General features: G+C 41.5%; 1 protein-coding gene across 2 annotated transcripts; it reads left to right on the top strand.

Annotated features, from left to right (window-relative positions):
• Positions 1 to 69: 69 nt before the first annotated feature.
• On the top strand, positions 70 to 26,208 carry slc25a11 (solute carrier family 25 member 11). 2 transcript variants are annotated; one of them, XM_064930947.1, is made up of 7 exons: positions 70 to 261; positions 4,867 to 5,019; positions 13,051 to 13,257; positions 13,762 to 13,852; positions 21,341 to 21,431; positions 21,923 to 22,074; positions 24,966 to 25,055. In XM_064930947.1, exons 1-7 carry the CDS (start codon positions 194 to 196, stop codon positions 25,038 to 25,040), a joined length of 837 nt encoding a protein of 278 aa, XP_064787019.1. In that variant the 5' UTR covers positions 70 to 193; the 3' UTR covers positions 25,041 to 25,055. The 2 variants fall into 2 exon arrangements, with proteins under 2 accessions (XP_064787019.1, XP_064787018.1); XM_064930946.1 differs by lacking the exon at positions 24,966 to 25,055 and adding an exon at positions 25,693 to 26,208 and having other exon boundaries at positions 72 to 261.
• Positions 26,209 to 27,886: the final 1,678 nt, after the last annotated feature.

Raw genomic sequence — 27,886 nt, 5'->3', positions numbered from 1 at the left:
ACGAAGCTTTATTAAAACCCCAGCGTGCTCGTTCTCTGTCATCCTCTTCGCCCCTCCCCAACCTACTTCCCCTTCGTCTGTGCGTGCGCGCCCCCGCGTGTCACCTTGCTCCATCGCTAGAGGTAAAGTACCGACCAGATTCAGGGCCTTTACCGAGGCACTGTCGTCCGGTTTGAAAAGAGCCAAAGAGAAAATGGCGGAAGCTTCCAAACCGAAGACCTCTCCCAAGGCCATTAAGTTCCTCTTTGGGGGACTGGCAGGGTAGGTACCCGGGCTACAGGCCGCTCTCAGCGGTCACACTCACACAGCAGCCCCGCTGACAGCGGTGCTCGGTTACCGGTCAGGGGCACAGCATACTAAATTAGAGAGGGAGTTAGAAACCGAGAATAACATGTGTTTAGTAATGAATTAATGTAATCATTAAGTGATAAGCTCGTGTGTGTTTCCGGTGCATGTTGACAGCCCGGTAGATGTTACTATCCCGGCATAATGGCGTCAACCTTCGCACACACGCATTGACATTTGGGTCTGTCCACAGACGCACTGACCGCTAGTTAGGCCCAGACAACTGTATGTCGATGCCTCCGGTTACGTTCAAGCTCTTATGACCACCAACATAACCCCTATCTGTGTGTTGCCGCTTTCCATGCTGTCTGTAGCTTGTGAGGTGTGGAAACACTGTTGCGTTTGTCTTTTGATTCGTTTCTTTTTGTGCTATTGCTCTGTCTGCGTACTACGTGTTACTTGTCTTATGTTGTTCTGTCTGCGTACTACGTGTTACTTGTCTTATGTTGCTCTGTCTGCGTACTACGTGTTACTTGTCTTATGTTGCTCTGTCTGCGTACTACGTGTTACTTGTCTTATGTTGCTCTGTCTGCGTACTACGTGTTACTTGTCTTATGTTGCTCTGTCTGCGTACTACGTGTTACTTGTCTTATGTTGCTCTGTCTGCGTACTACGTGTTACTTGTCTTATGTTGCTCTGTCTGCGTACTACGTGTTACTTGTCTTATGTTGCTCTGTCTGCGTACTACGTGTTACTTGTCTTATGTTTTTCTGTTTGTAATTTAAAAACAATAACCTGCTCAGGGACTGCTTGAATGTTGCTCTGACCTGGGACCCTAGCCTGTTCTCCCAGAGAGAGACCTGGGCTCACTGCCCATTGTTTTTCAGGTTTGTAATTTAAAAACAATAACCTGCTCAGGGACTGCGGTTGAAAATTAGCGGCGAGACCTGGGACCCTAGCCTGTTCTCCCAGAGAGAGAGACCTGGGACCCTAGCCTGTTCTCCCAGAGAGAGAGACCTGGGACCCTAGCCTGTTCTCTCAGAGAGAGAGACCTGGGACCCTAGCCTGTTCTCTCAGAGAGCGAGACCTGGGACCCTAGCCTGTTCTCTCAGAGAGCGAGACCTGGGACCCTAGCCTGTTCTCTCAGAGAGAGAGACCTGGGACCCTAGCCTGTTCTCCCAGAGAGAGAGACCTGGGACCCTAGCATGTTCTCTCAGAGAGAGAGAGACCTGGGACCCTAGCCTGTTCTCTCAGAGAGAGAGACCTGGGACCCTAGCCTGTTCTCTCAGAGAGCGAGACCTGGGACCCTAGTCTGTTCTCTCAGAGAGGGAGACCTGGGACCCTAGCCTGTTCTCTCAGAGAGAGAGACCTGGGACCCTAGCCTGTTCTCTCAGAGAGCGAGAGACCTGGGACCCTAGTCTGTTCTCTCAGAGAGGGAGACCTGGGACCCTAGCCTGTCAAGTATAGCCTCTGATCTATCAAAAGGGTGTTTGAGGTAGAGTTTACACCAAGTGTGCTATCAGTGTAGAGAGGGTCATTGGCTTTACTGCTAGTAGAGGAGGGTGCTATTCAGAATGGTCTCTTCTCCGTATAGTGGGAGTACCTGTACTGTAGTGGTGTGATGACAGTGGGTTGGCTGTGTATGGTGATGTTGCTGTATTTCTGTCTGTGCTGTGGGCATAACACTGAAGGCCCTTATGTCTCCGCGCGCATGCAGAGCTGATATCTGCTGTTCTTCTCTGCTCTTCTCTCCTCTTCTTCTCTGCTCTTCTCTCCTCTTCTTCTCTGTTCTTCTACTCCTAAATAGTGTTTGTTTGAAGTTGTCTTTGTTGTAATATCACAAACGGATGTGGTAGTTTCACAGCAATGCATTCCAACTTGAAGACTACAGTGCCTTGCCAAAGTTTTCAGACCCCAATCCTTTCTACACATTTTATTGTTTAACCAAGTGGATTAAATTGTAATTTTCCATCAACAATCTGCACAAAATGCTTTGTCTAAGTGGACTATTTTTTTTAAAGGTTGTTTAATAAAAAAATAATAAAAAATAAAATAAAAAGTTAATATAGTTGTCGCATAAGTATTCAGCTCCATGAGTCAATACATGTTAGAATCACCTCTGGCCTCGATGACAGCTGTGAGTCTTCTTGAGTCTGACAGCTGTGAGTCTTCTTGAGTCTGACAGCTGTGAGTCTTCTTGAGTCTGACAGCTGTGAGTCTTCTTGAGTCTGACAGCTGTGAGTCTTCTTGAGTCTGACAGCTGTGAGTCTTCTTGAGTCTGTTTGTGATTATACCCTGATGAAGACAGCTTGGCTGTCGAAACGTTGGTATTAAATTTTTGCATCTGAGCTCCAAGAGTGTGCGGCTCTCTTTTATTTTCAAGTCTTCTTGAGTCTGACAGCTGTGAGTCTTCTTGAGTCTATGAGAGCTGTAGGTTTTTGAGTCTATGAGAGCTGTGAGTCTTGAGTAATACGTCTATAAGAGCTTTTCACATCTGGATTGTACAAGACTGTATTTGATCCTTTAAAAAAAAAATATATATATATATTCTTCAAGCTCTGTCAAGGTGTTGGGGATCATGGCTATACAGCACTTTTCAATTCTTTTACAGATTTAAAAGCAGATTTAAGTCCAAACTGTAACTCGGCCTCTCAGGAACATTCAATGTCATCTTGGTTAGCAACTCCAGGGTATATTTGGCCTTTTGTTTTAGGTTATTGTTCAAATCCAGATAAAACAACGTCTGTCTGCAGTACCAGTCAATAGTCTGGACACACCTACTCATTTATATACATACAGTGGGGCAAAAAAGTATTTAGTCAGCCACCAATTGTGCAAGTTCTCCCACTTAAAAAGATGAGAGGCCTGTAATTTTCATCATAGGTACACTTCAACTATGACAGAGAAAGTGAGAAAAAAAATCCAGAAAATCACATTGTTGGATTTTTTTATGAATTTATTTCCAAATTATGGTGGAAAACTTTTGTTATTGACCAAATACTTATTTATCTCAATACTTTGTTATATACCCTTTGTTGGCAATGACAGAGGTCAAACGTTTTCTGTAAGTCTTCACAAGGTTTTCGCACACTGTTGCTGGTATTTTGGCCCATTCCTCCATGCAGATCTCCTCTAGAGCAGTGATGTTTTGGGGCTGTTGCTGGGCAACACGGAATTTCAACTCCCTCCAAAGATTTTCTATGGGGTTGAGATCTGGAGACTGACAAGGCCACTCCAGGATCTTGAAATGCTTCTTACGAAGCCACTCCTTCGTTGCCCGGGCGGTGTGTTTGGGATCATTGTCATGCTGAAAGACCCAGCCACGTTTAATCTTCAATGCCCTTGCAGATGGAAGGTTTTCACTCAAAATCTCACGATACATGGCCCCATTCATTCTTTCCTTTACACGGATCAGTCGTCCTGGTCCCTTTGCAGAAAAACAGCCCCAAAGCATGATGTTTCCACCCCCATGCTTCACAGTAGGTATGGTGTTGTTTGGATGCAACTCAGCATTCTTGGTACTCCAAACACGACGAGTAGAGTTTTTACCAAAAAGTTATATTTTGTCATATGGTCAGATGAAACCATTCTCCCAATCTTCTTCTGGATCATCCAAATGCTCTCTAGCAAACTTCAGACGGGCCTGGACATGTACTGGCTTAAGCAGGGGGACACTTCTGGCACTGCAGGATTTGAGTCCCTGGCGGCGTAGTGTGTTACTGATGGTAGGCTTTGTTACTTTGGTCCCAGCTCTCTGCAGGTCATTCACTAGGTCCCCCCGTGTGGTTCTGGGATTTTTGCTCACCGTTCTTGTTATCATTTTGACCCCACGGGGTGAGATCTTGCGTGGAGCCCCAGATCGAGGGAGATTATCAGTGATCTTGTATGTCTTCCATTTCCTAATAATTGCTCCCATATTTGATTTATTCAAACCAAGCTGCTTACCTATTGCAGATTCAGTCTTCCCAGCCTGGTGCAGGTCTACAATTTTGTTTCTGGTGTCCTTTGACAGCTCTTTGGTCTTGGCCATAGTGGAGTTTGGAGTGTGACTGTTTGAGGTTGTGGACAGGTGTCTTCTATACTGATAACAAGTTCAAACAGGTGCCATTAATACAGGTAACGAGTGGAGGACAGAGGAGCCTCTTAAAGAAGTTGTTACAGGTCTGTGCGAGCCAGAAATCTTGCTTGTTTGTAGGTGATCAAATACTTATTTTCCACCATAATTTGCAAATAAATTCATAAAAAATGCTACAATGTTATTTTCTGGATTTTTTTCTCATTTTGTCTGTCATAGTTGAAGTGTACCTATGATGAAAATTACAGGCCTCATCTTTTTAAGTGGGAGAACTTGCACAATTGGTGGCTGACTAAATACTTTTTTGCCCCACTGTACGTACATACATGCATACAGTACCTGTCAATATACAACACATCTAGATAAAACATCGATCTATACAGCAACGGTCAGTAGTTTGACACACCTACTCATTCAAGGGTTTTTATTTTTTGTTATTTTCTACATGGTAGAAGACATAAAAACTATGAAATAACAGATGGATTCTCTGTGTGTCCCTTCTCCAGGATGGGAGCGACAGTGTTCGTCCAGCCTCTAGATCTAGTGAAGAACAGGATGCAGCTGAGTGGTCAGGGAGGAAAGGCCCGGGAATACAAGACCAGCTTCCATGCTCTGGCATCTATACTGAAGAATGAAGGACTAGGAGGCATCTACACTGGGTTAGTACTACTATGCTATTATATACTACTACTATACCATTACTGTACTACTAATACTACTTACCATACTGTTACTATGCTATTATATTCTACTACTATACCATTACTATACTACTAATACTACTAATACTACTTACCATACTGTTACTATGCTATTATATACTACTACTATACCATTACTGTACTACTAATACTACTTACCATACTGTTGCTATGCTATTATATACTACTATATACCATTATTGTGCTACTAATACTACTTACCATACTGTTACTATGCTATTATATTCTACTATATACCATTACTGTGCTACTAATACTACTTACCATACTGTTACTATGCTATTATATTCTACTATATACCATTACTGTACTACTAATACTACTTACCATACTGTTACTATGCTATTATATACTACTATACCATTACTGTACTACTAATACTACTTACCTATTATATACTGTTACTATGCTATTATATTCTACTACTATACCATAACTGTACTACTACTATACCATTACTGTACTACCTACTGTTACTATGCTATTATATACTACTATATACCATTACTGTACTACTAATACTACTTACCATACTGTTACTATGCTATTATATACTACTACTATACCATTACTGTACTACTAATACTACTTACCATACTGTTACTATGCTATTATATTCTACTACTATACCATTACTGTACTACTAATACTACTTACCATACTGTTGCTATGCTATTATATACTACTATACCATTACTGTACTACTATTATACTACTATATACCATACTGTTACTATGCTATTATACTGTTACTACTATACCATTACTGTACTACTAATACTACTTACCATACTGTTACTATGCTATTATATACTACTACTATACCATTACTGTACTACTAATACTACTTACCATACTGTTACTATGCTATTATATACTACTACTATACCATTACTGTACTACTAATACTACTAATACTACTTACCATACTGTTGCTATGCTATTATATACTACTACTATACCATTACTGTACTACTATACCAATACTACTTACCATACTGTTACTATGCTATTATATTCTACTACTATACCATTACTGTACTACTAATACTACTTACCATACTGTTACTATGCTATTATATTCTACTACTATACCATTACTGTACTACTAATACTACTTACTATGTTATTATATACTACTATATACCATTACTGTACTACTAATACTACTTACCATACTGTTACTATGCTATTATATACTACTACTATACCATTACTGTACTACTAATACTACTTACCATACTGTTGCTATGCTATTATATACTACTATATACCATTATTGTACTACTAATACTACTTACCATACTGTTGCTATGCTATTATATACTACTATATACCATTACTGTACTACTAATACTACTTACCATACTGTTGCTATGCTATTATATACTACTATATACCATTACTGTACTACTAATACTACTTATCCTACTGTTACTATGCTATTATATTCTACTATATACCATTACTGTACTACTAATACTACTAATACTACTTACCATACTGTTACTATGCTATTATATACTACTATATACCATTACTATACTACTAATACTACTTACCCTACTGTTACTATGCTATTATATTCTACTATATACCATTACTGTACTACTAATACTACTTACCATACTGTTACTATGCTATTATATACTACTATATACCATTACTGTACTACTAATACTACTTACCCTACTGTTACTATGCTATTATATTCTACTATATACCATTACTGTACTACTAATACTACTAATTACTTATGTTACTATTATATATTCTACTATATACCATTACTGTACTACTAATACTACTTACCATACTGTTGCTATGCTATTATATACTACTATACCATTACTGTACTACTAATACTACTAATTAACCATACTGTTGCTATGCTATTATATACTACTATATACCATTACTGTACTACTAATACTACTTACCATACTGTTACTATGCTATTATATACTACTACTATACCATTACTGTACTACTAATACTACTTACCATACTGTTGCTATGCTATTATATACTACTACTATACCATTACTGTACTACTAATACTACTTACCATACTGTTGCTATGCTATTATATACTACTACTATACCATTACTGTACTACTAATACTACTTACCATACTGTTGCTATGCTATTATATACTACTATATACCATTACTGTACTACTAATACTACTTACCATACTGTTACTATGCTATTATATTCTACTATATACCATTACTGTACTACTAATACTACTAATACTACTTACCATACTGTTACTATGCTATTATATACTACTACTATACCATTACTGTACTACTAATACTACTATTACCATACTGTTACTATGCTATTATATTCTACTACTATACCATTACTGTACTACTAATACTACTGTTACTATGCTATTATATACTACTATATACCATTACTGTACTACTAATACTACTTACCATACTGTTACTATGCTATTATATACTACTACTATACCATTACTGTACTACTAATACTACTTACCATACTGTTGCTATGCTATTATATACTACTATATACCATTACTGTACTACTAATACTACTTACCATACTGTTGCTATGCTATTATATACTACTATATACCATTACTGTACTACTAATACTACTTACCATACTGTTGCTATGCTATTATATACTACTATATACCATTACTGTACTACTAATACTACTTATCCATACTGTTACTATGCTATTATATTCTACTATATACCATTACTGTACTACTAGTACTATACTACTTACCATACTGTTACTATGCTATTATATACTACTATATACCATTACTGTACTACTAATACTACTTATCCTACTGTTACTATGCTATTATATTCTACTATATACTAATACTACTTACCATACTGTTACTATGCTATTATATACTACTACTATACCATTACTGTACTACTAATACTACTTACCATACTGTTACTATGCTATTATATACTACTACTATACCATTACTGTACTACTAATACTACTTACCATACTGTTGCTATGCTATTATATACTACTATATACCATTACTGTACTACTAATACTACTTACCATACTGTTGCTATGCTATTATATACTACTATATACCATTACTGTACTACTAATACTACTTACCATACTGTTACTATGCTATTATATTCTACTATATACCATTACTGTACTACTAATACTACTTACCATACTGTTACTATGCTATTATATTCTACTACTATACCATTACTGTACTACTAATACTAACCATACTGTTGCTATGCTATTATATTCTACTACTATACCATTAGTGTACTACTAATACTACTAATACTAACCATACTGTTGCTATGCTATTATATACTACTACTATACCATAACTGTACTACTAATACTACTTACCATACTGTTACTATGCTATTATATACTACTACTATACTATTACTGTACTACTAATACTACTTACCATACTGTTGCTATGCTGCTAATACTACTTAATACTTAGTATCTAGATCCTCTATGAGGCTGTGGAGGGATTCAGATTCTAAAAGTATCTAGATCCTCTGAGGTCATGGAGGGATTCAGATTCTAAAAGTATCTAGATACTCTGAATCCGTGGAGGGATTCTAATTGTGGAATTAAAAGAAAACAACATGAATCATTGAGAACAATGACATCTTTGTTTTTAAACCCTGGATTTCTAATCCCTTGATTATTGTTGGATCTGATTTTAATAGCTAACATTTCTGTAGCCATAATAAATAGATATGCTGATAGAGGACAACCTTGTTTTACTCCTCTTGACAGTTGAAAACTTTCTGAGAAGTAGGCATTATTTACTATTTTACACCTGGGGTTTACTATACATAATGTTAACCCATTGTATAAGAGACTCTCCTAAATTGAAATATTCCAGGCATTTATATATAAATTCCAGTCATACTTGATCAAAAGCCTTCTCAAAGTCAGCTATGAATACCAGGCCTGGTTTCCCTGATTTTTCATAGTGTTCTACTGTTTCCAGTACTTATTATCTCCAATAAATTATATTATCTCCAATGTGTATCGTCCATGTAAAAAAGCTGTCTGAATAATATCCAACAATACTTTTTAAATTCTATGCGCTATTTGTTTTGCTATAATTTTTGATCACCAGAGTGTAAAGGGCCTCCATGTTTTTAATGATCTTTATATTTACCACTTAGATCCCGTTTCAGTAATAATGAAATCAGACCTTCTTGTTGAGTTATCTGATAATTTACCATTTTTGTTGGAGTGGTTCAAACATGCTAATAACGTTCCTCTGAGTAGATCAACAACCATTCAGCCCTGGAGATTTCCTGGTCACCCTCCCTCTCACCGTCTGTGGCCACCCTCCCTCCTTGCATCAAGAAGTTCCTTCCTCGCCTTCACCTGAGTCTTTATGTACAGCTGTTAATTTTCCATTATTGATAGAAAAAAAATCCAGACAATTAGCTTCGGTTAGTGGAGATGGAGGAGACTGAAACAAAAACATATGCTTAAAGTTACTTTGCTTCCTCTTTCAAAATACTGTTTAGGGAATTGTGGGTCAGTTAGGATCACCACTTTATTTTAAGAATGTGAAATGTCAGAATAATAATAGAGAATAATTTATTTTAGCTTTTATTTCTTTCATCACATTCCCAGTGGGTCAGAAGTTTACATGCACTCAATTCGTATTTGTTTAACTTGGGTCAAATGTTTCGGGGAGCCTTCCACAAGCTTCCCACAATTAGTTGGGTGAATTTTGGCCCATTCCTCCTGACAAAGCTGGTGTAACCGAGTCATGTTTGTTGGCCTCCTTGCGCACATGTTTTTCAGTTCTGCCCACAAATTTTCTATAGGACTGAGGTCAGGGCTTTGTGATGGCCATTCACAATGCATTGATATTGTTGTCCTTATGCCATTTTGCCACAACTGGAAGTATGCTTGGGGTCATTATCCATTTGGAAGACCCATTTGAAAACCAAGCTTTAATTTTTGGCTGATGTCTTGAGATGTTTTTAAACATATCCACATACATTTCCTTTCCTCATGATGCCATCTATTTTGCAAAGTGCACCAGTCCCTCCTGCAGCAAAGCACCCCCACAACATGATGCTGCCACCCCCGTGTTTCACGGTTGGAGTGGTGTTCTTCGTCTTGCAAGCCTCCCCCTTTTTCCTCCTTTCATAACGATGGTCATTATGGCCAAACAGTTCTATTTTTGTTTCATCAGACCAGAGGACATTTCTCCAAAAAGTATGATCTTTGTCTCCATGTGCAGTTGCAAACCGTAGTCTGGCTTTTTATAGCTGTTTTGGAGCAGTGGCTTCTTCCTTGCTGAGCAGCCTTTCAGCTTATGTCGATATAGGACTTAGTTTTACTGTGGATATAGATACTTTTGTACCTGTTTCCTCCAGCATCTTCACAAGGTCCTTTGCTGTTGTCCTGGGATTGATTTGCATTTTTGATCACCAAAGTACATTCATCTTTAAGAGACAGAACACATCTCCTTCCTGAGCGGTATGAGGGTTGCGCAGTCCCATGGTGGTTATACTTGCCTACTATTGTGTGTACAGATGAACGTGGTACCTTCAGGCGTTTGGAAATGACTCCCAAGGATGAACCAGACTTGTGGAGGTCTACAATTGTTTTTCTGAGGTCTTGGCTGATTTCTTTTGATTTTCCCATGATGTCAAGCAAAGAGGCACTGAGTTTGAAGGTAGGCCTTGAAATGCATCCACAGGTACACCTCCAATTGACTCAAATTATGTTAATTAACAAAACATATCTAAAGCCCTGACATTTTCTGGAATTTTCCAAGCTGTTTAAGGCCATAGTCAACTTATTATATGTGACCCACTGGAATTGGGATACAGTGAAATAATCTATCTGTAAACAGTTGTTGGAAAAATTTCTTTCATGCACATTCCCAGTAACCGACTTGCCAAACTATAGTTTAACCTCTTGAAACTCCCCATCCCGGATCCGGGATTGTGACTAAGCCTCAGGCTCATTAGCATAACGCAACGTTAACGATTTCTGAAAATCGCAAATAAAATTAAAATAATGTTTGTTTGCTCTCAAGCTTAGCCTTTTCTTAACAACACTGTCATCTCAGATTTTCAAAATATGCTTTTGAACCATAGAAATTGACTAATTTGTGTAAGCCAGCCACAATGCAAATGCTTAGCATATCCATTTTGTGTAGCATTTGCACGCTTTAACATTTTGATGTCTTGAAAAGCCAGATAACCAAATAAATAAAATCATTTACCTTTGAAGAGCTTCTGATGTTTTCAATGAGGAGACTCCTGCAGCAAAGCACCCCCACATACCAAATGCTGCCAGTGTTTCCTGAAAGTGTCTGTGTGTAGGAGAAATCCTCCTTTTTTCTTACATTGCGATGGTCATTATGGCCAAACAGTTCTAATCAGACCAAATGCAGTCACCAAAACGTGAAACTTTTTCCATGGATTAACTACATAATATCGACCGAAACATGGCAAACGTTGTTTGGAATCAGTGGCTTCAAGGTGTTTTTTCACATATCTCTTCATTGACATGCAGTTACTGTGGATATAGCTTTTGCTGTTTCCTCATCTTCTGTGCCCCATGGAAAAATACTGGCAGGTGACTTTTGCGCACCACATTCATCTTTAAGAGACAGGACACCGGAGCGGACACGTGGTAAATGTGGTCTCTTATGGTCAATCTTCCAACGAACTGCCTTCACAAATGACGTCACAATGCTGCAGACACCTTGGGGAAACGACAGAAAGGGCAGACTCATTTCTTGCGTTCACAGCCATATAAGGAGATCATGAAAGACAGAGCCTCAAAAATCCTTGTCATTTCCTGGATGCCAAGTCATCTTGGTTTTGCCTGAAGCTCACGTTAAAGGGCACGCACAGAGAAGATATTTGTATTTCTGGACACGTCAGAGTGTTTTGTTTCGAACAGTAGCAATTATATGCATAGTCGAGCATCTGTTTTGTGACAAAATATCTTGTTTAAAACGGGAACAGTTTTTCTTAAAAATGAAAAATAGCGCCACCATAAGTGTAAGAGGTTAACTTCACTCGGGTAGGAGACAGCATCCACTGGCCACTGATTGAAAGTTCTGTATCTCCCACATTTTTCAGAGTAAAAGCCTGAAACAATGTCTAAAGACTGTTGACATCTAGTGGAAGCCATATGGAATGCAATCTGGGTCATATCCCTTTATATGGTGGATAGGCTTTCAATGGAAAAAACATAATGGCTCTTCCTGGATGGATTTGCCTCAGGTTTTTGCCTGCCATATCAGTTCTGTTATATTCAGACATTATTTGAACAGTTTTGGAAACTTTAGAGTTTTATATCCAAACCTACTAATAATATGCATATCCTAGCTTCTGGGCTGGAGTAACAGGCAGTTTATTTGAGCACGATTTTCATCCAGACGTCAAAATACTGCCCCCTAGCCCAAATAGGTTTTAACCAGAAATTTGTAGAGTTGTTGAAAAACACTTAGGTTGGAGTCATTAAAACTTGTATGTAAACTTCCGACTTCAAATGTATGTGTACTCTTCGTCCTTCAATTTTCTTTGTTTACATGGACCCTGTTAACCTAAATGGTGTTTTAGAGATGAGTATTGAATTGCATGGCATCTAAAGGCACATTTTAAAAGTATCCCATACAATCAGGGGATCTCCTTTACCCAAGTTATGTCTGGAAAAAGTCTGTTATAAATTCCTCTGTCCTAGTTCAAAACAAGTTATCATCCAATATTACTATACTGTTACAATACTACTAATACTATTATGATAACACTACTCTACTATTATACTAATTCAGTCCACCAGACTACCAACATGGTTTGTGTTAGGTACCTACATCATGTTGTTTCCAGTCTGTCAGCAGGTCTACTCCGCCAGGCTACCAACATGGTGTGGGTTAGGTATCTACATCATGTTGTTGTTTCCAGTCTGTCAGCAGGTCTACTCCGCCAGGCTACCTACACCACAACGAGGTTAGGTATCTACACAGTGTTGTTTGAGAAGATGACGGGACAGGACGGGACCCCGCCCAACTTCCTCATGAAGGCTCTGATTGGGATGACGGCTGGAGCAACCGGAGCCTTCGTAGGAACACCTGCTGAAGTTGCCTTGATCAGGATGACCGCTGATGGACGGTGAGAGGGAGGGAGGGTGGGAGGGTGACCGCTGACGGACGGAGAGGGAGGGAGAGCGGGAGCGAGACCGCTGACGGACGGAGAGAGGGAGGGAGAGCGAGACCGCTGACGGACGGTGAGAGGGAGGGAGACCGCTGACGGACGGTGAGAGGAGGGAGGGAGACCGCTGACGGACGGTGAGAGGGGGGGAGACCGCTGACGGACGGTGAGAGGGAGGGTGGGAGACCGCTGACGGACGGTGAGAGGGAGGGTGGGTGACCGCTGACGGACGGTGAGAGGGAGGGTGGGTGACCGCTGACGGACGGTGAGAGGGAGGGTGGGTGACCGCTGACGGACGGTGAGAGGGAGGGTGGGTGACCGCTGACGGACGGTGAGAGGGAGGGTGGGTGACCGCTGACGGACGGTGAGAGGGAGGGTGTGAGACAGAAGATGAACAGTGGTAACAGGAGTTAAATTATGTCTAATTGTGTAATTTCCCTCCCTCGCTCTCTTTCTCTCCCCCAGTCTCCCTGCAGACCAGAAGAGAGGGTATTCTAATGTGTTCAATGCTCTGGCCAGAATCACTAAAGAAGAGGGGGTCACCACACTATGGAGGGTAAGATACTATTACTACTATATTACTACTACTACTACACTACTACTACTGCTACAACTATCGAACTACTATACGTCTACTACTATACTACAGCATCACTAAAGAGTGGGTCACCACACTATGGAGGGTAAGATACTATTACAACACTACTACTATACCATTTCTACACTACTACTGCTATACTATTTCTACACTACTACTAATATACTATTTCTATACGACTAATATACTATTTCTATACTACCGCTATGCTATTTCTACACTACCGCTATACTATTTCTACACTACTGCTATACTATTTCTACACTACTACTAATATACTATTTCTATACTACTGCTATACTATTTCTACACTACTGCTATACTATTTCTACACTACTGCTATACTATTTATATACTACTAATATACTATTTCTACACTACTAATACATATACTACACTACTAATGAATACACTACTTGTACTATACTATTAATAAATATACTATACTACAAATGAATATACTCTCTACCACTGCTACTATACTACCACAATACCACTGCTACTATACTACCACTATACCACCACCTACCATGTTACTATACTACCACTATACTACTACCATACTACCGCTACTATACCACAACCCTACTATACCACCACCGCTACTATACCACCACTGCTACTATGCTACATACCACTGCTACTATACTACCACTACTATACTACCAACGCTACTATACTACCACCACCACTGCTACTATACCACCACTGCTACTATACCACCACTGCTACTATACTTCCACCATACCACTGCTACTATATACTACCACTGCTACTATACTACCACTGGTACTATACCACTGCTACTATACTACCACCACTATGCTACTATACCACCACTGCTACTATACTACCGCTATACCACTGTTACTATACTACCACTGCTACTATACTATACTACCACTATACTGCCACTGCTACTATACTACCACTATACCACTGCTACTATACTACTACCATACCACTGCTATTATACTACCACCATACCACTATACTATACTACCACTACTACTATACTACCACTATGGCACTTACTATACTACCACTATGCCACTTCTACTATACTACCACTACCACCACTGCTACTATACTACCACCGCTATATACCACTGTTACTATACTACCACTGCTACTATACTACCACTATACCACTGCTACTATACTACCACTGCTACTATACTACCACTGCACCACTACTACTATACTACCACTACCATGGCTACTATACTATACTATACCACCACTATGCCACTTCTACTATACTACCACTGCCACCACTATACCACTGCTACTATACTACCACCGCGTACTATACTACCACTATACCACTGTTACTATACTACCACTGCTACTATACTACCACTGCACCACTGCTACTATACTACCACTGCTACTATACTACCACCATACAACCACTATACTACCACTACTATACTACCACTATACCACTGCTATACTACCACTACTACTATACTACCACTATGGCACTTACTATACTACCACTATGCTACTATACTACCACGCTATACCATACCTATACTACCACCGGTACTATACTACTATACCACTGTTACTATATACCACTGCTACTATACTACCACTATACCACTGCTACTATACTACCACTATACCACTGCTACTATACTACCGCTATACCACTGCTACTATACTACCGCTATACCACTGCTACTATACTACCGCTATACCACTGCTACTATACTGCTACTATACTACTACCATACCGCTACTATACTACTATACCACTGCTACTATACTACTACCATACCGCTGCTACTATACTACCACTATACTACCACCGCTACTATACTACCACCGCTACTATACTACCACCGGTACTATACTACCACTGGTACTATACCACCACTGCTACTATACCACCACCATTTTTTACATTTTTTTATTTTACCTTTTATTTAACCTTTTATTTAACCAGGCAAGTCATTAAGAACAAATTCTTATTTTCAATGACGGCCTGGGAACAGTGGGTTAACTGCCTGTTCAGGGGCAGAACGACAGATTTGTACCTTGTCAGCTCGGGGGTTTGAACTCGCAACCTTCCGGTTACTAGTCCAACGCTCTAACCACTAGGCTGCCCTGCCCCCCCATACCACTGCTACTATACTACCGCTATACCACTGTTACTATACTACCGCTATACCACTGCTACTATACTACCACTGTTACTATACTACCACTATACCACTGCTACTATACTACCACTGCTACTATACTACCACTATACCACTGCTACTATACTACCACTATACCACTGCTACTATACTACCACTGCCACTATGCCACCACTATACCACTGCTACTATACTACCACTGCTACTATACTACCACTATACCACTGCTACTATACTACCACCTACTATATACCACTGCTACTATACTACCACCACTATATACCACTGCTACTATACTACCACTGTACCACTGCTACTATACTACCACTGCTATACTACCACCATACCACTGCTACTACACTACCACTGCTACTATACTACCACCATACCACTGCTACTATACTACCACTGCTACTATACTACCACTATACCACTGCTACTATACTACCACTGCTACTATACTACCACTATACCACTGCTACTATACTACCACTATACCACGCTTACTATACTACCACTGCTACTATACCACCACTATACCACTGCTATACTACCACTGCTACTATACTACCACTATACCACTGCTACTATACTACCACTGCTACTATACTACCACTGCTACTATACTACCACTGCCACTATACTACCACTGCTACTATACTACCACCATACCACTGCTACTATACTGCTACTATACTACCACCATACCACTGCTACTATACTACCACTGCTACTATACTACCACTATACCACTGCTACTATATACTATGCCACTGCTACTATACTACCACTATACCACTGCTACTATATACCACTGCTACTATACTACCACTATGCCACTGCTACTATACTACCACTATACCGCTGCTACTATACTACCACTGCTACTATACTACCACTATGCCACTGCTACTATACTACCACTATGCCACTGCTACTATACTACCACTATGCCACTGCTACTATACTACCGCTGCTACTGCTACTATACTACCACTGCTACTATACTACCACTGCTACTATACTACCACTATGCCACTGCTACTATACTACCACTATGCCACTGCTACTATACTACCACTATACCACTGCTACTATACTACCACTGCTACTATACTACCACTGCTACTATACTACCACTATGCCACTGCTACTATACTACCACTATACCACTGCTACTATACTACCACTGCTACTATACTACCACTATACCACTGCTACTATACTACCACTGCTACTATACTACCACTATACCACTGCTACTATACTACCACTGCTACTATACTACCACTATACCACTGCTACTATACTACCTGCTACTATACTACCACTGCTACTATACTACCACTATACCACTACTATACTACCACTGCTACTATACTACCACCACCACTGCTACTATACTACCACTGCTACTATATACCACTGCTACTATACTACCACTATACAGCTGCTACTATACTATACTACCACTGCTACTATATACCACTATACCACTGCTACTATACTACCACTGCTACTATACTACCACTATACCACTGCTACTATACTACCACTGCTACTATACTACCACTATACCACTGCTACTATACTACCACTGCTACTATACTACCACTATACCACTGCTACTATACTGCCACTGCTACTATACTACCCACTGCTACTATATACTGCTACTATACTACCACTATACCACTGCTACTATACTACCACCATACTACCACTATACCACTGCTACTATACTACCACTGCTACTATACTACCACTGCACCACTGCTACTATACTACCACTGCTACTATACTACCACCATACCACTGCTACTATACTACCACTGCGACTATATACCACTGCTACTATACTACCACTGCACCACTGCTACTATACTACCACTATACCACTGCTACTATACTACCACTGCTACTATACTACCACTATACCACTGCTACTATACTGCCACTGCTACTATACTACCACCATACCACTGCTACTATACTACCACTGCTACTATACTACCACTATACCACTGCTACTATACTGCCACTGCTACTATACTACCACCATACCACTGCTACTATACTACCACTGCTACTATACTACCACTATACCACTGCTACTGTACTACCACTATGCCACTGCTACTATACTACAACCATACCACTGCTACTATACTACCACCATACCACTGCTACTATACTACCCCTGCTACTATACTACCCCTGCTACTATACTACCACTATACCACTGCTACTATACTACCACTATTCCACTGCTACTATACTACCACTATACCACTGCTACTATACTACCACTATACCACTGCTACTATACTACCACTATACCACTGCTACTATACTACCACTATACCACTGCTACTATATACCACTATACCACTGCTACTATACTACCACCATACCACAGCTACTATACTACCACTGCTACTATACTACCACATACCACTGCTACTATACTACCACTGCTACTATACTACCACTATACCACTGCTACTATACTACCACTATACCACTGCTACTATACTACCACTATACCACTGCTACTATACTACCACTATACCACTGCTACTATACTACCACTATACCACTGCTACTATACTACCACTATACCACTGCTACTATACTACCACTATACCACTGCTACTATACTACCACTATACCACTGCTACTATACTACCACCATACCACAGCTACTATACTACCACTGCTACTATACTACCACCATACCACTGCTACTATACTACCACTGCTACTATACTACCACTATACCACTGCTACTATACTACCACTATACCACTGCTACTATACTACCACTATACCACTGCTACTATACTACCACTATACCACTGCTACTATACTACCACCATACCACTGCTACTATACTACCACTGCTACTATACTACCACCATACCACTGCTACTATACTACCACTGCTACTATACTACCACTATACCACTGCTACTATACTACCACTGCTACTATACTGCTACTATACTACCACTGCTACTATACTACCACTATGCCACTGCTACTATACTACCACTGCTACTATACTACCACTATGCCACTGCTACTATACTACCACTGCTACTATACTACCACTATACCACTGCTACTATACTACCACTATACCACTGCTACTATACTACCACTGCTACTATACTACCACTATACCACTGCTACTATACTACCACTATACCACTGCTACTATACTACCACTGCTACTATACTACCACTATACCACTGCTACTATACTACCACTATACCACTGCTACTATACTACCACTATACCACTGCTACTATACTACCACTGCTACTATACTACCACTGCACCACTGCTACTATACTACCACTGCTACTATACTACCACATACCACTGCTACTATACTACCACTGCTACTATACTACCACCATACCACTGCTACTATACTACCACTGCTACTATACTACCATTATACCACTGCTACTATACTACCACTGCTACTATACTACCACTATACCCTGCTACTATACTACCACTATACCACTGCTACTATACTACCACTACTATACTACCACTATACCACTGCTACTATACTACCACTGCTACTATACTACCACTGCACCACTGCTACTATACTACCACTGCTACTATACTACCACCATACCACTGCTACTATACTACCACTGCTACTATACTACCACCATACCACTGCTACTATACTACCACCGCACATACTACCACTATACCACTGCTACTATACTACCACTGCTACTATACTACCACTGCACCACTGCTACTATACTACCACTGCTACTATACTACCACTATACCACTGCTACTATACTGCCACTGCTACTATACTACCACTGCTACTATACTACCACTGCTACTATACTACCACTATACCACTGCTACTATACTGCCACTGCTACTATACTACCACCATACCACTGCTACTATACTACCACTGCTACTATACTACCACTATACCACTGCTACTATACTACCACTATGCCACTGCTACTATACTACCACCATACCACTGCTACTATACTACCCCTGCTACTATACTACCACTATACCACTGCTACTATACTACCACTATACCACTGCTACTATACTACCACTATACCACTGCTACTATACTACCACCATACCACTGCTACTATACTACCACTATACCACTGCTACTATACTACCACTATACCACTGCTACTATACTACCACTATACCACTGCTACTATACTACCACCATACCACTGCTACTATACTACCACTGCTACTATACTACCACTATACCACTGCTACTATACTACCACTGCTACTATACTACCACTGCACCACTGCTACTATACTACCACTGCTACTATACTACCACTATACCACTGCTACTATACTGCCACTGCTACTATACTACCACCATACCACTGCTACTATACTACCACTGCTACTATACTACCACTATACCACTGCTACTATACTACCACTGCTACTATACTACCACTATACCACTGCTACTATACTACCACTATACCACTGCTACTATACTACCACTGCTACTATACTACCACTATACCACTGCTACTATACTACCACTATACCACTGCTACTATACTACCACATACCACTGCTACTATACTACCACTGCTACTATACTACCACCATACCACTGCTACTATACTACCACTGCTACTATACTACCACTATACCACTGCTACTATACTACCACTATACTGCTACTATACTACCACTATACTACCACTGCTACTATACCACTGCTACTATACTACCACTGCTACTATACTACCACTATACCACTGCTACTATACTACCACTATGCCACTGCTACTATACTACCACCATGCCACTGCTACTATATACCACTGCTACTACCACTATACCACTGCTACTATACTACCACTATACCACTGCTACTATACTACCACTATACCACTGCTACTATACTACACTATGCCACTGCTACTATACTACCACTATGCCACTGCTACTATACTACCACTATGCTGTTACTATACTACCACTATGCCACTGCTACTATACTACCACTGCTACTATACTACCACTATACCACTGCTACTATACTACCACTGCTACTATACTACCACTATACCACTGCTACTATACTACCACTGCTACTATACTACCACTATACCACTGCTACTATACTACCACCATACCACTGCTACTATACTACCGCTGCTACTATATTATATTCCAGTACAGACCTCTGAGAGACTGCTGAGCTTAACAAAAACAGTAACCATGTGTGTGTTCCTCCAGGGGTGTATTCCCACCATGGCCCGTGCTGTAGTGGTCAACGCTGCCCAGCTGGCCTCCTACTCTCAGAGCAAACAGGCTCTTATAGAGACAGGTAACCCCTGACCTCTAATTCTAACCCTCTTCCGAGTCCCCAACAACCGATGCTTTAGTTATATAGCAGGTTAGGAGAACTCCTTTCTCTTCTAAAAGATGTGTTAGGGTGTGTTTCCCCTAGATGGGTTGGGGTGTGATTCCCCTAGATGGGTTGGGGTGTGATTCCCCTAGATGGGTTGGGGTGTGATTCCCCTAGATGGGTTGGGGTGTGATTCCCCTAGATGGGTTGGGGTGTGATTCCCCTAGATGGGTTGGGGTGTGATTCCCCTAGATGGGTTGGGGTGTGATTCCCCTAGATGGGTTGGGGTGTGATTCCCCTAGATGGGTTGGGGTGTGTTTCCCCTAGATGGGTTGGGGTGTGTTTCCCCTAGATGGGTTGGGGTGTGTTTCCCCTAGATGGGTTGGGGTGTGTTTCCCCTAGATGGGTTGGGGTGTATCTCCTACAGCAATCCATTCTTTTTGAATAACTTCCCCCCCCCCCCCCCCCAGGGTATTTTGTGGACGGGATCTTCCTCCATTTCTGTGCCAGTATGATCAGCGGCCTGGTAACCACGGCAGCGTCCATGCCCGTCGACATCGTCAAGACCAGGATTCAGAACATGAGAATGATAGATGGAAAACCAGAGTTTAAGAATGGCCTGGTAAGTTATAACTTCACTGAGTAAACATTAAGAACAGCTGCTCTATCCATTACAGACTGACCAGGTGAAATCTATGATCCCTGATTGATGCCACTTGTTAAATCCACTTCAGTCAGTGTAGATGAAGGGGAGGAGACGGGTTAAAGACGGATTTTTATGGAAATTAGATTGTGTGTGTGCCATTCGAAGGGTGAATGGGCAAGACTAAATATTTAAGTGCCTTTGAACGGGGTATGGTAGTAGGTTCCAGGTTTGTCAAGAACTGCACCGCTGCTGGGTTTTTCACGCTCAACAGTTTCCTGTCTGTATCAACAACGGTCCACCATCCAAAGGACATCTAGACAACTTGACACAACTGTAGGAAGCGTTGGAGTCATCAACAACAAACGACTTGGGTCACGTCTCTGGCCACCGACCCAATAGAACGAAAGACCAACTGGATGAAATAGTATGAATAAATTCTTCAAAATAACGTTTCTAATGAAAACGTCCATTATTTGAATATGTTGGTAACCCACTGTATAAAAGTGAAGCGGACTTTGTCTCGGGGCTAACAACATTGGCAATGTATCCTGCAAACACCGACTTCTCGGGTATTATCACTTCATATATAAGATAATATATATTGTGTATATACAGCACAAGTCAATAGTTTGGACACCTACTCATTCCATGGTTTTTATTTTGACTACTAGAATAATAGTGAGGACATAAAAACTATGAAATAACACACATGGAATCATGGTGTAACCAAAAAAGTATTAAACAAATCAAAATATATTTGAGATTCTTCAAAGTAGCCAGTCTTTGCCTTGATGACAGCTTTACACACTCTTGGCCTTCTCTCAACCAGCTTCACCTGGAATGCTTTTCCAACAGTCTTGAAGGAGTTCCCACATATGCTGAGCACTTGTTGGCTGCTTTTCCTTCACTCTGCAGTCCAACTCATTCCAAAGCATCTCAATTGGGTTGTGATCGGGTGATTGTGGAGGCCAGGTATCTGATGCAGCAATCCATCACTCTCCTTCTTGGTCATAAATCCCTTACACAGCTTGGAGGTGAGTTGGGTCATTGTCCTTTTGAAAAACAAATGATAGTCCCACTAAGAGCAAACCAGATGGGATGGTGTATCGCTGCAGAATGCTGTGGTAGCCATGCTGGTTAAGTGTGCCTTGAATTCTAAATAAATCAATGTCACCAGCAAAGCACCACCACCTCCATGCTTCACAGTGGGAACCACACATGCGGAGATCATCTGTTCACCTACTCTGCGTCGGAACCAAACATCTCAAATTTGGAATCATCAGACCAAAGGACAGATTTCCACCGGTCTAATGTCCATTGCTCGTGTTTCTTGGCCCAAGCAAGTCACATCTTGGTGTCCTTTAGTAGTGGTTTCTTTGCAGCAAAACCATGAAGGACTGATTCATGCAGTCTCCTCTGAACAGTTGATGGTGTCTGTTAATTGAACTCTGTGAAGCATTTGGGCTGCAACCTGAGGTGCAGGTAACTGTAATGAACTTATCCTCTGCAGCAGAGGTAACTCTGGGTCTTCCTTTCCTGTGGCGGTCCTCATGAGAGCCAGTTCCATCATAGCGCTTTTTGCGACTGCACTTGACATTTTCCGGATTAACTGACCTTCATGTCTTAAAGTAATGATGGACTGTCGTTTCTCTTTGCTTATTTGAGCTGTTCTTGCCATAATATGGACTTAGCCCTATTTGGTAAAAGACCATCTTCTGTATACCTACCTAGTCACATCACAACTGATTGGCTCAAACGCATTCAGAAGGAAAGAAATTCCACAAATTAACTTTTAAGAAGGCACACCTGTTAATTGAAATGCATTCTAGGTGACTACCTCAAGAATCTGGAGTGTTGAAAGTTCTCATCAAGGTAAAGAGTGGCTACTTTGAAGAATCTCAAATATAAAATTTGGATTGGTTTAACGCTTTTTTGGTTACTACATGACTCCATATTCCATTTCATAGTTTTGACGTCTTCACTATTGTTCCAGAATGTATCAAATAGTACAAATGTAGAAACTCTTGAATGAGTAGGCGTGTCCAAACGACTGGTACTGTATATAATGACGGCCTGGTGAGTACTCAGTCCCTAAACACACCAATCCGAGGAAGGTCCGGTGGACGAACGTGTCAAACATGGCCTTGATCCCGGCCCAATAGAACGCTCCTTGGTCCCGGCCCAGTAGAACGCTCCTTGGTCCCGGCCCAGTAGAACGCTCCTTGGTCCCGGCCCAGTAGAACGCTCCTTGGTCCCGGCCCAGTAGAACGCTCCTTGGTCCCGGCCCAGTAGAACGCTCCTTGGTCCCGGCCCAGTAGAACGCTCCTTGGTCCCGGCCCAGTAGAACGCTCCTTGGTCCCGGCCCAGTAGAACGCTCCTTGGTCCCGGCCCAGTAGAACGCTCCTTGGTCCCGGCCCAGTAGAACGCTCCTTGGTCCCGGCCCAGTAGAACGCTCCTTGGTCCCGGCCCAGTAGAACGCTCCTTTAGCACCCGTCAATTTGGATCTTTCCCTTCAAGCTGAATCCTTATTGGTCAAACTGTCACGTCTGTTTGGGATATTACAACAAAAGTTACTGTAAACAGCCACCCCTGCCGGGTCTCCCCCTGACACCAATGCCGGGTCTCCCCCTGACACCCCTGCCGGGTCTCCCCCTGACACCCCTGCCGGGTCTCCCTCTATAGAACAGCAGAATATGGCCATTTGTTTTGATGATGCGTGACCAGATCAGCTTTATCACCAAAATAAAAGCCATAACAACGGCCGTGGGGCGGACGGTGTCGCTGTTTCCCCTACTGCAGGTTCCATCTTTAAGCTGAGAAATCGATGCAGGACAAACTGATTTACTGTCTCCTCTCTCCCCCTACAGGACGTGTTGGCGAGGGTGATCCGTAATGAAGGGTTTCTCTCTGTCTCCCCCTACAGGACGTGTTGGCGAGGGTGATCCGTAATGAAGGGTTTCTCTCTGTCTCCCCCTACAGGACGTCCTGACCAGGGTGATCCGAATGAAGGGTTTCTCTCTGTCTCCCCCTACAGGACGTCCTGACCAGGGTGATCCGTAATGAAGGGTTTCTCTCTGTCTCCCCCTACAGGACGTCCTGGCGAGGGTGATCCGTAATGAAGGGTTTCTCTCTGTCTCCCCCTACAGGACGTGTTGGCGAGGGTGATCCGTAATGAAGGGTTTCTCTCTGTCTCCCCCTACAGGACGTCCTGGCGAGGGTGATCCGTAATGAAGGGTTTCTCTCTGTCTCCCCCTACAGGACGTCCTGACCAGGGTGATCCGTAATGAAGGGTTTCTCTCTGTCTCCCCCTACAGGACGTCCTGGCGAGGGTGATCCGTAATGAAGGGTTTCTCTCTGTCTCCCCCTACAGGACGTCCTGACCAGGGTGATCCGTAATGAAGGGTTTCTCTCTGTCTCCCCCTACAGGACGTCCTGACCAGGGTGATCCGTAATGAAGGGTTTCTCTCTGTCTCCCCCTACAGGACGTCCTGACCAGGGTGATCCGTAATGAAGGGTTTCTCTCTGTCTCCCCCTACAGGACGTCCTGACCAGGTTGATCCGTAATGAAGGGTTTCTCTCTGTCTCCCCCTACAGGACGTGTTGGCGAGGGTGATCCGTAATGAAGGGTTCTTCTCTCTGTGGAAGGGTTTCACTCCATACTACGCCAGACTGGGACCTCACACCGTCCTCACATTCATCTTCCTGGAACAGATGAACAAGGCTTATAAAGTCTACTTCCTGGATTAGAGACAGGAGATGTAAGGATTGGGAGGAAGGGAAGCTGATCCTAGTTCTGCACCTATGGGAAACTTCACCCCGGAGCAACACACACACACACACACACTATACACACGGACAGACACTCCCTCATGTGTCATGTGAGTGACCTTTAACCCATGTCATGTGACCTGACCCCATTGTGTATGTTCTGTTATTTTTACTGAAGGACTCAGAACCTCAGAATGTACCATCTCAGTCCCCCCCCCACATGCACAGGGCATATTGACACTTGGTACAGTCGTTCCCTCCCCCCACTATGGAACAGATGGCTGGCTGGAAAACCTTGATGATGACAAACAGATTAAAAACTGATTTATTTCTGAAAAACAAGGTTTTGTTGTTTGTTTATTTCACATGCTGTTGATAACAATTTTCAGAATCTCCTATATCAGCTTTTCCCGCGCTCTGTCCTCAGGTTTGGGTTTTGCCTAAACATTACACAGCTGATTTCAAATCATCAAAGCTTGATGAGTAGTTGAATCAGCTGTGTAGTGCGAGGGCAAAAACCAAAACTTGCACCTCTTGGGGTCCTGAGGACCGAGGTTGGGAACAGCTGATCTAGAAGATTGGTGGATGGATTCATCAGTGATTTTAACACCAGATAATTGCTGGAAAGACTAGAACCAGCTCACACCTGCTTTTACTCTGATTTTTTTTTAAAATTTCAAAAGGAATAGTTCTTTAAACCGACTCTGACTGAACAAAAATATCAACGAGACAAAACAATTTACATTTACATTACATTTAAGTCATTTAGCAGACGCTCTTATCCAGAGCGACTTACAAATTGGTGAATTCACCTTCTGACATCCAGTGGAACAGCCACTTTACAATAGTGCATCTAAGTCATTAAGGGGGGTGGTGAGAAGGATTACTTATCCTATCCTAGGTATTCCTTGAAGAGGTGGGGTTTCAGGTGTCTCCGGAAGGTGGTGATTGACTCCGCTGTCCTGGCGTCGTGAGGGAGTTTGTTCCACCATTGGGGGCCAGCAGCGAACAGTTTTGACTGGGCTCGGGAACTGTACTTCCTCAATGGTAGGGAGGCGAGCAGGCCAGAGGTGGGATGCCCTTCTTGGGTGTAGGGCCTGATCAGAGCCTGGATGTCATGATATAGGCAAGCAAAGCAATTTCAAAGAATTTACTGAGTTAGTTCATAAGGATGTCATGATATAGGATGTCATGATATAGGATGTCATGATATAGGATGTCATGATATAGGATGTCATGATATAGGATGTCATGATATAGGTCTAGATAGTGTTTTACATAGGATCTCATGATATAGGATGTCATGATATAGGATCTCATGATATAGGTTCTCATGATGTAGGTCTAGATAGTGTTTTACATAGGATCTCATGATATAGGTCTAGATAGTGTTTTACATAGGTTCTCATGATATAGGTCCAATGCTTCCCACATTTTTGATCTTCTGTTCCAAAACGTTTTACATTTTTGGGGGGATAAAAGTACAGACTCCGATCTTCAATATGCTAAATTGACTATACCAAACATTAGGAACACCTTCATATTGGGGTGCACCTCCATCTGAAAATGGGGAAAGTTGGGATCACGTTTTTTAACAAACATTTAATAAAGTATTTCATTGGTTGTCTTCCTCAAATGAAGGGGCTGATAACGCAAAGCGTTTTATTTTTTTTGGAAGATCAGCTTTCATCTTAAATGTAAAACAAAAATCCCCGAACGGTAGCTCCTATCTGCAAAAGCAAGATGTCTGCGGAAAGCTGAGTATCTTGGCTATTGACCGGATTCCTAAAATCTTTGGTAGGACTTACTACCATATATGGGCATACAGATTTGTAATGGCAGGCAGAGCCGATGTCCGTAATTTCAAGATGGCTGCTACCTACATTCCGGTTACCATTGTGAAGTTCATCGAAATAAACACAGAATACCTTGATACACACGGAACGCCACAGATCATAACAATGTCTTATTTGTCACCAGCCCCGAGACTATAAAATAAACATTTTGACAAAACAGTTTT

The sequence above is a fragment of the Oncorhynchus masou genome, chromosome 23 (assembly GCF_036934945.1).
Source record: "Oncorhynchus masou masou isolate Uvic2021 chromosome 23, UVic_Omas_1.1, whole genome shotgun sequence".
NCBI classification, from domain to species: Eukaryota; Metazoa; Chordata; class Actinopteri; order Salmoniformes; family Salmonidae; genus Oncorhynchus; species Oncorhynchus masou.
The sequence above is the reverse complement of the archived record's forward strand: the minus strand, read 5'-3'. Positions and strand labels throughout refer to the sequence as shown.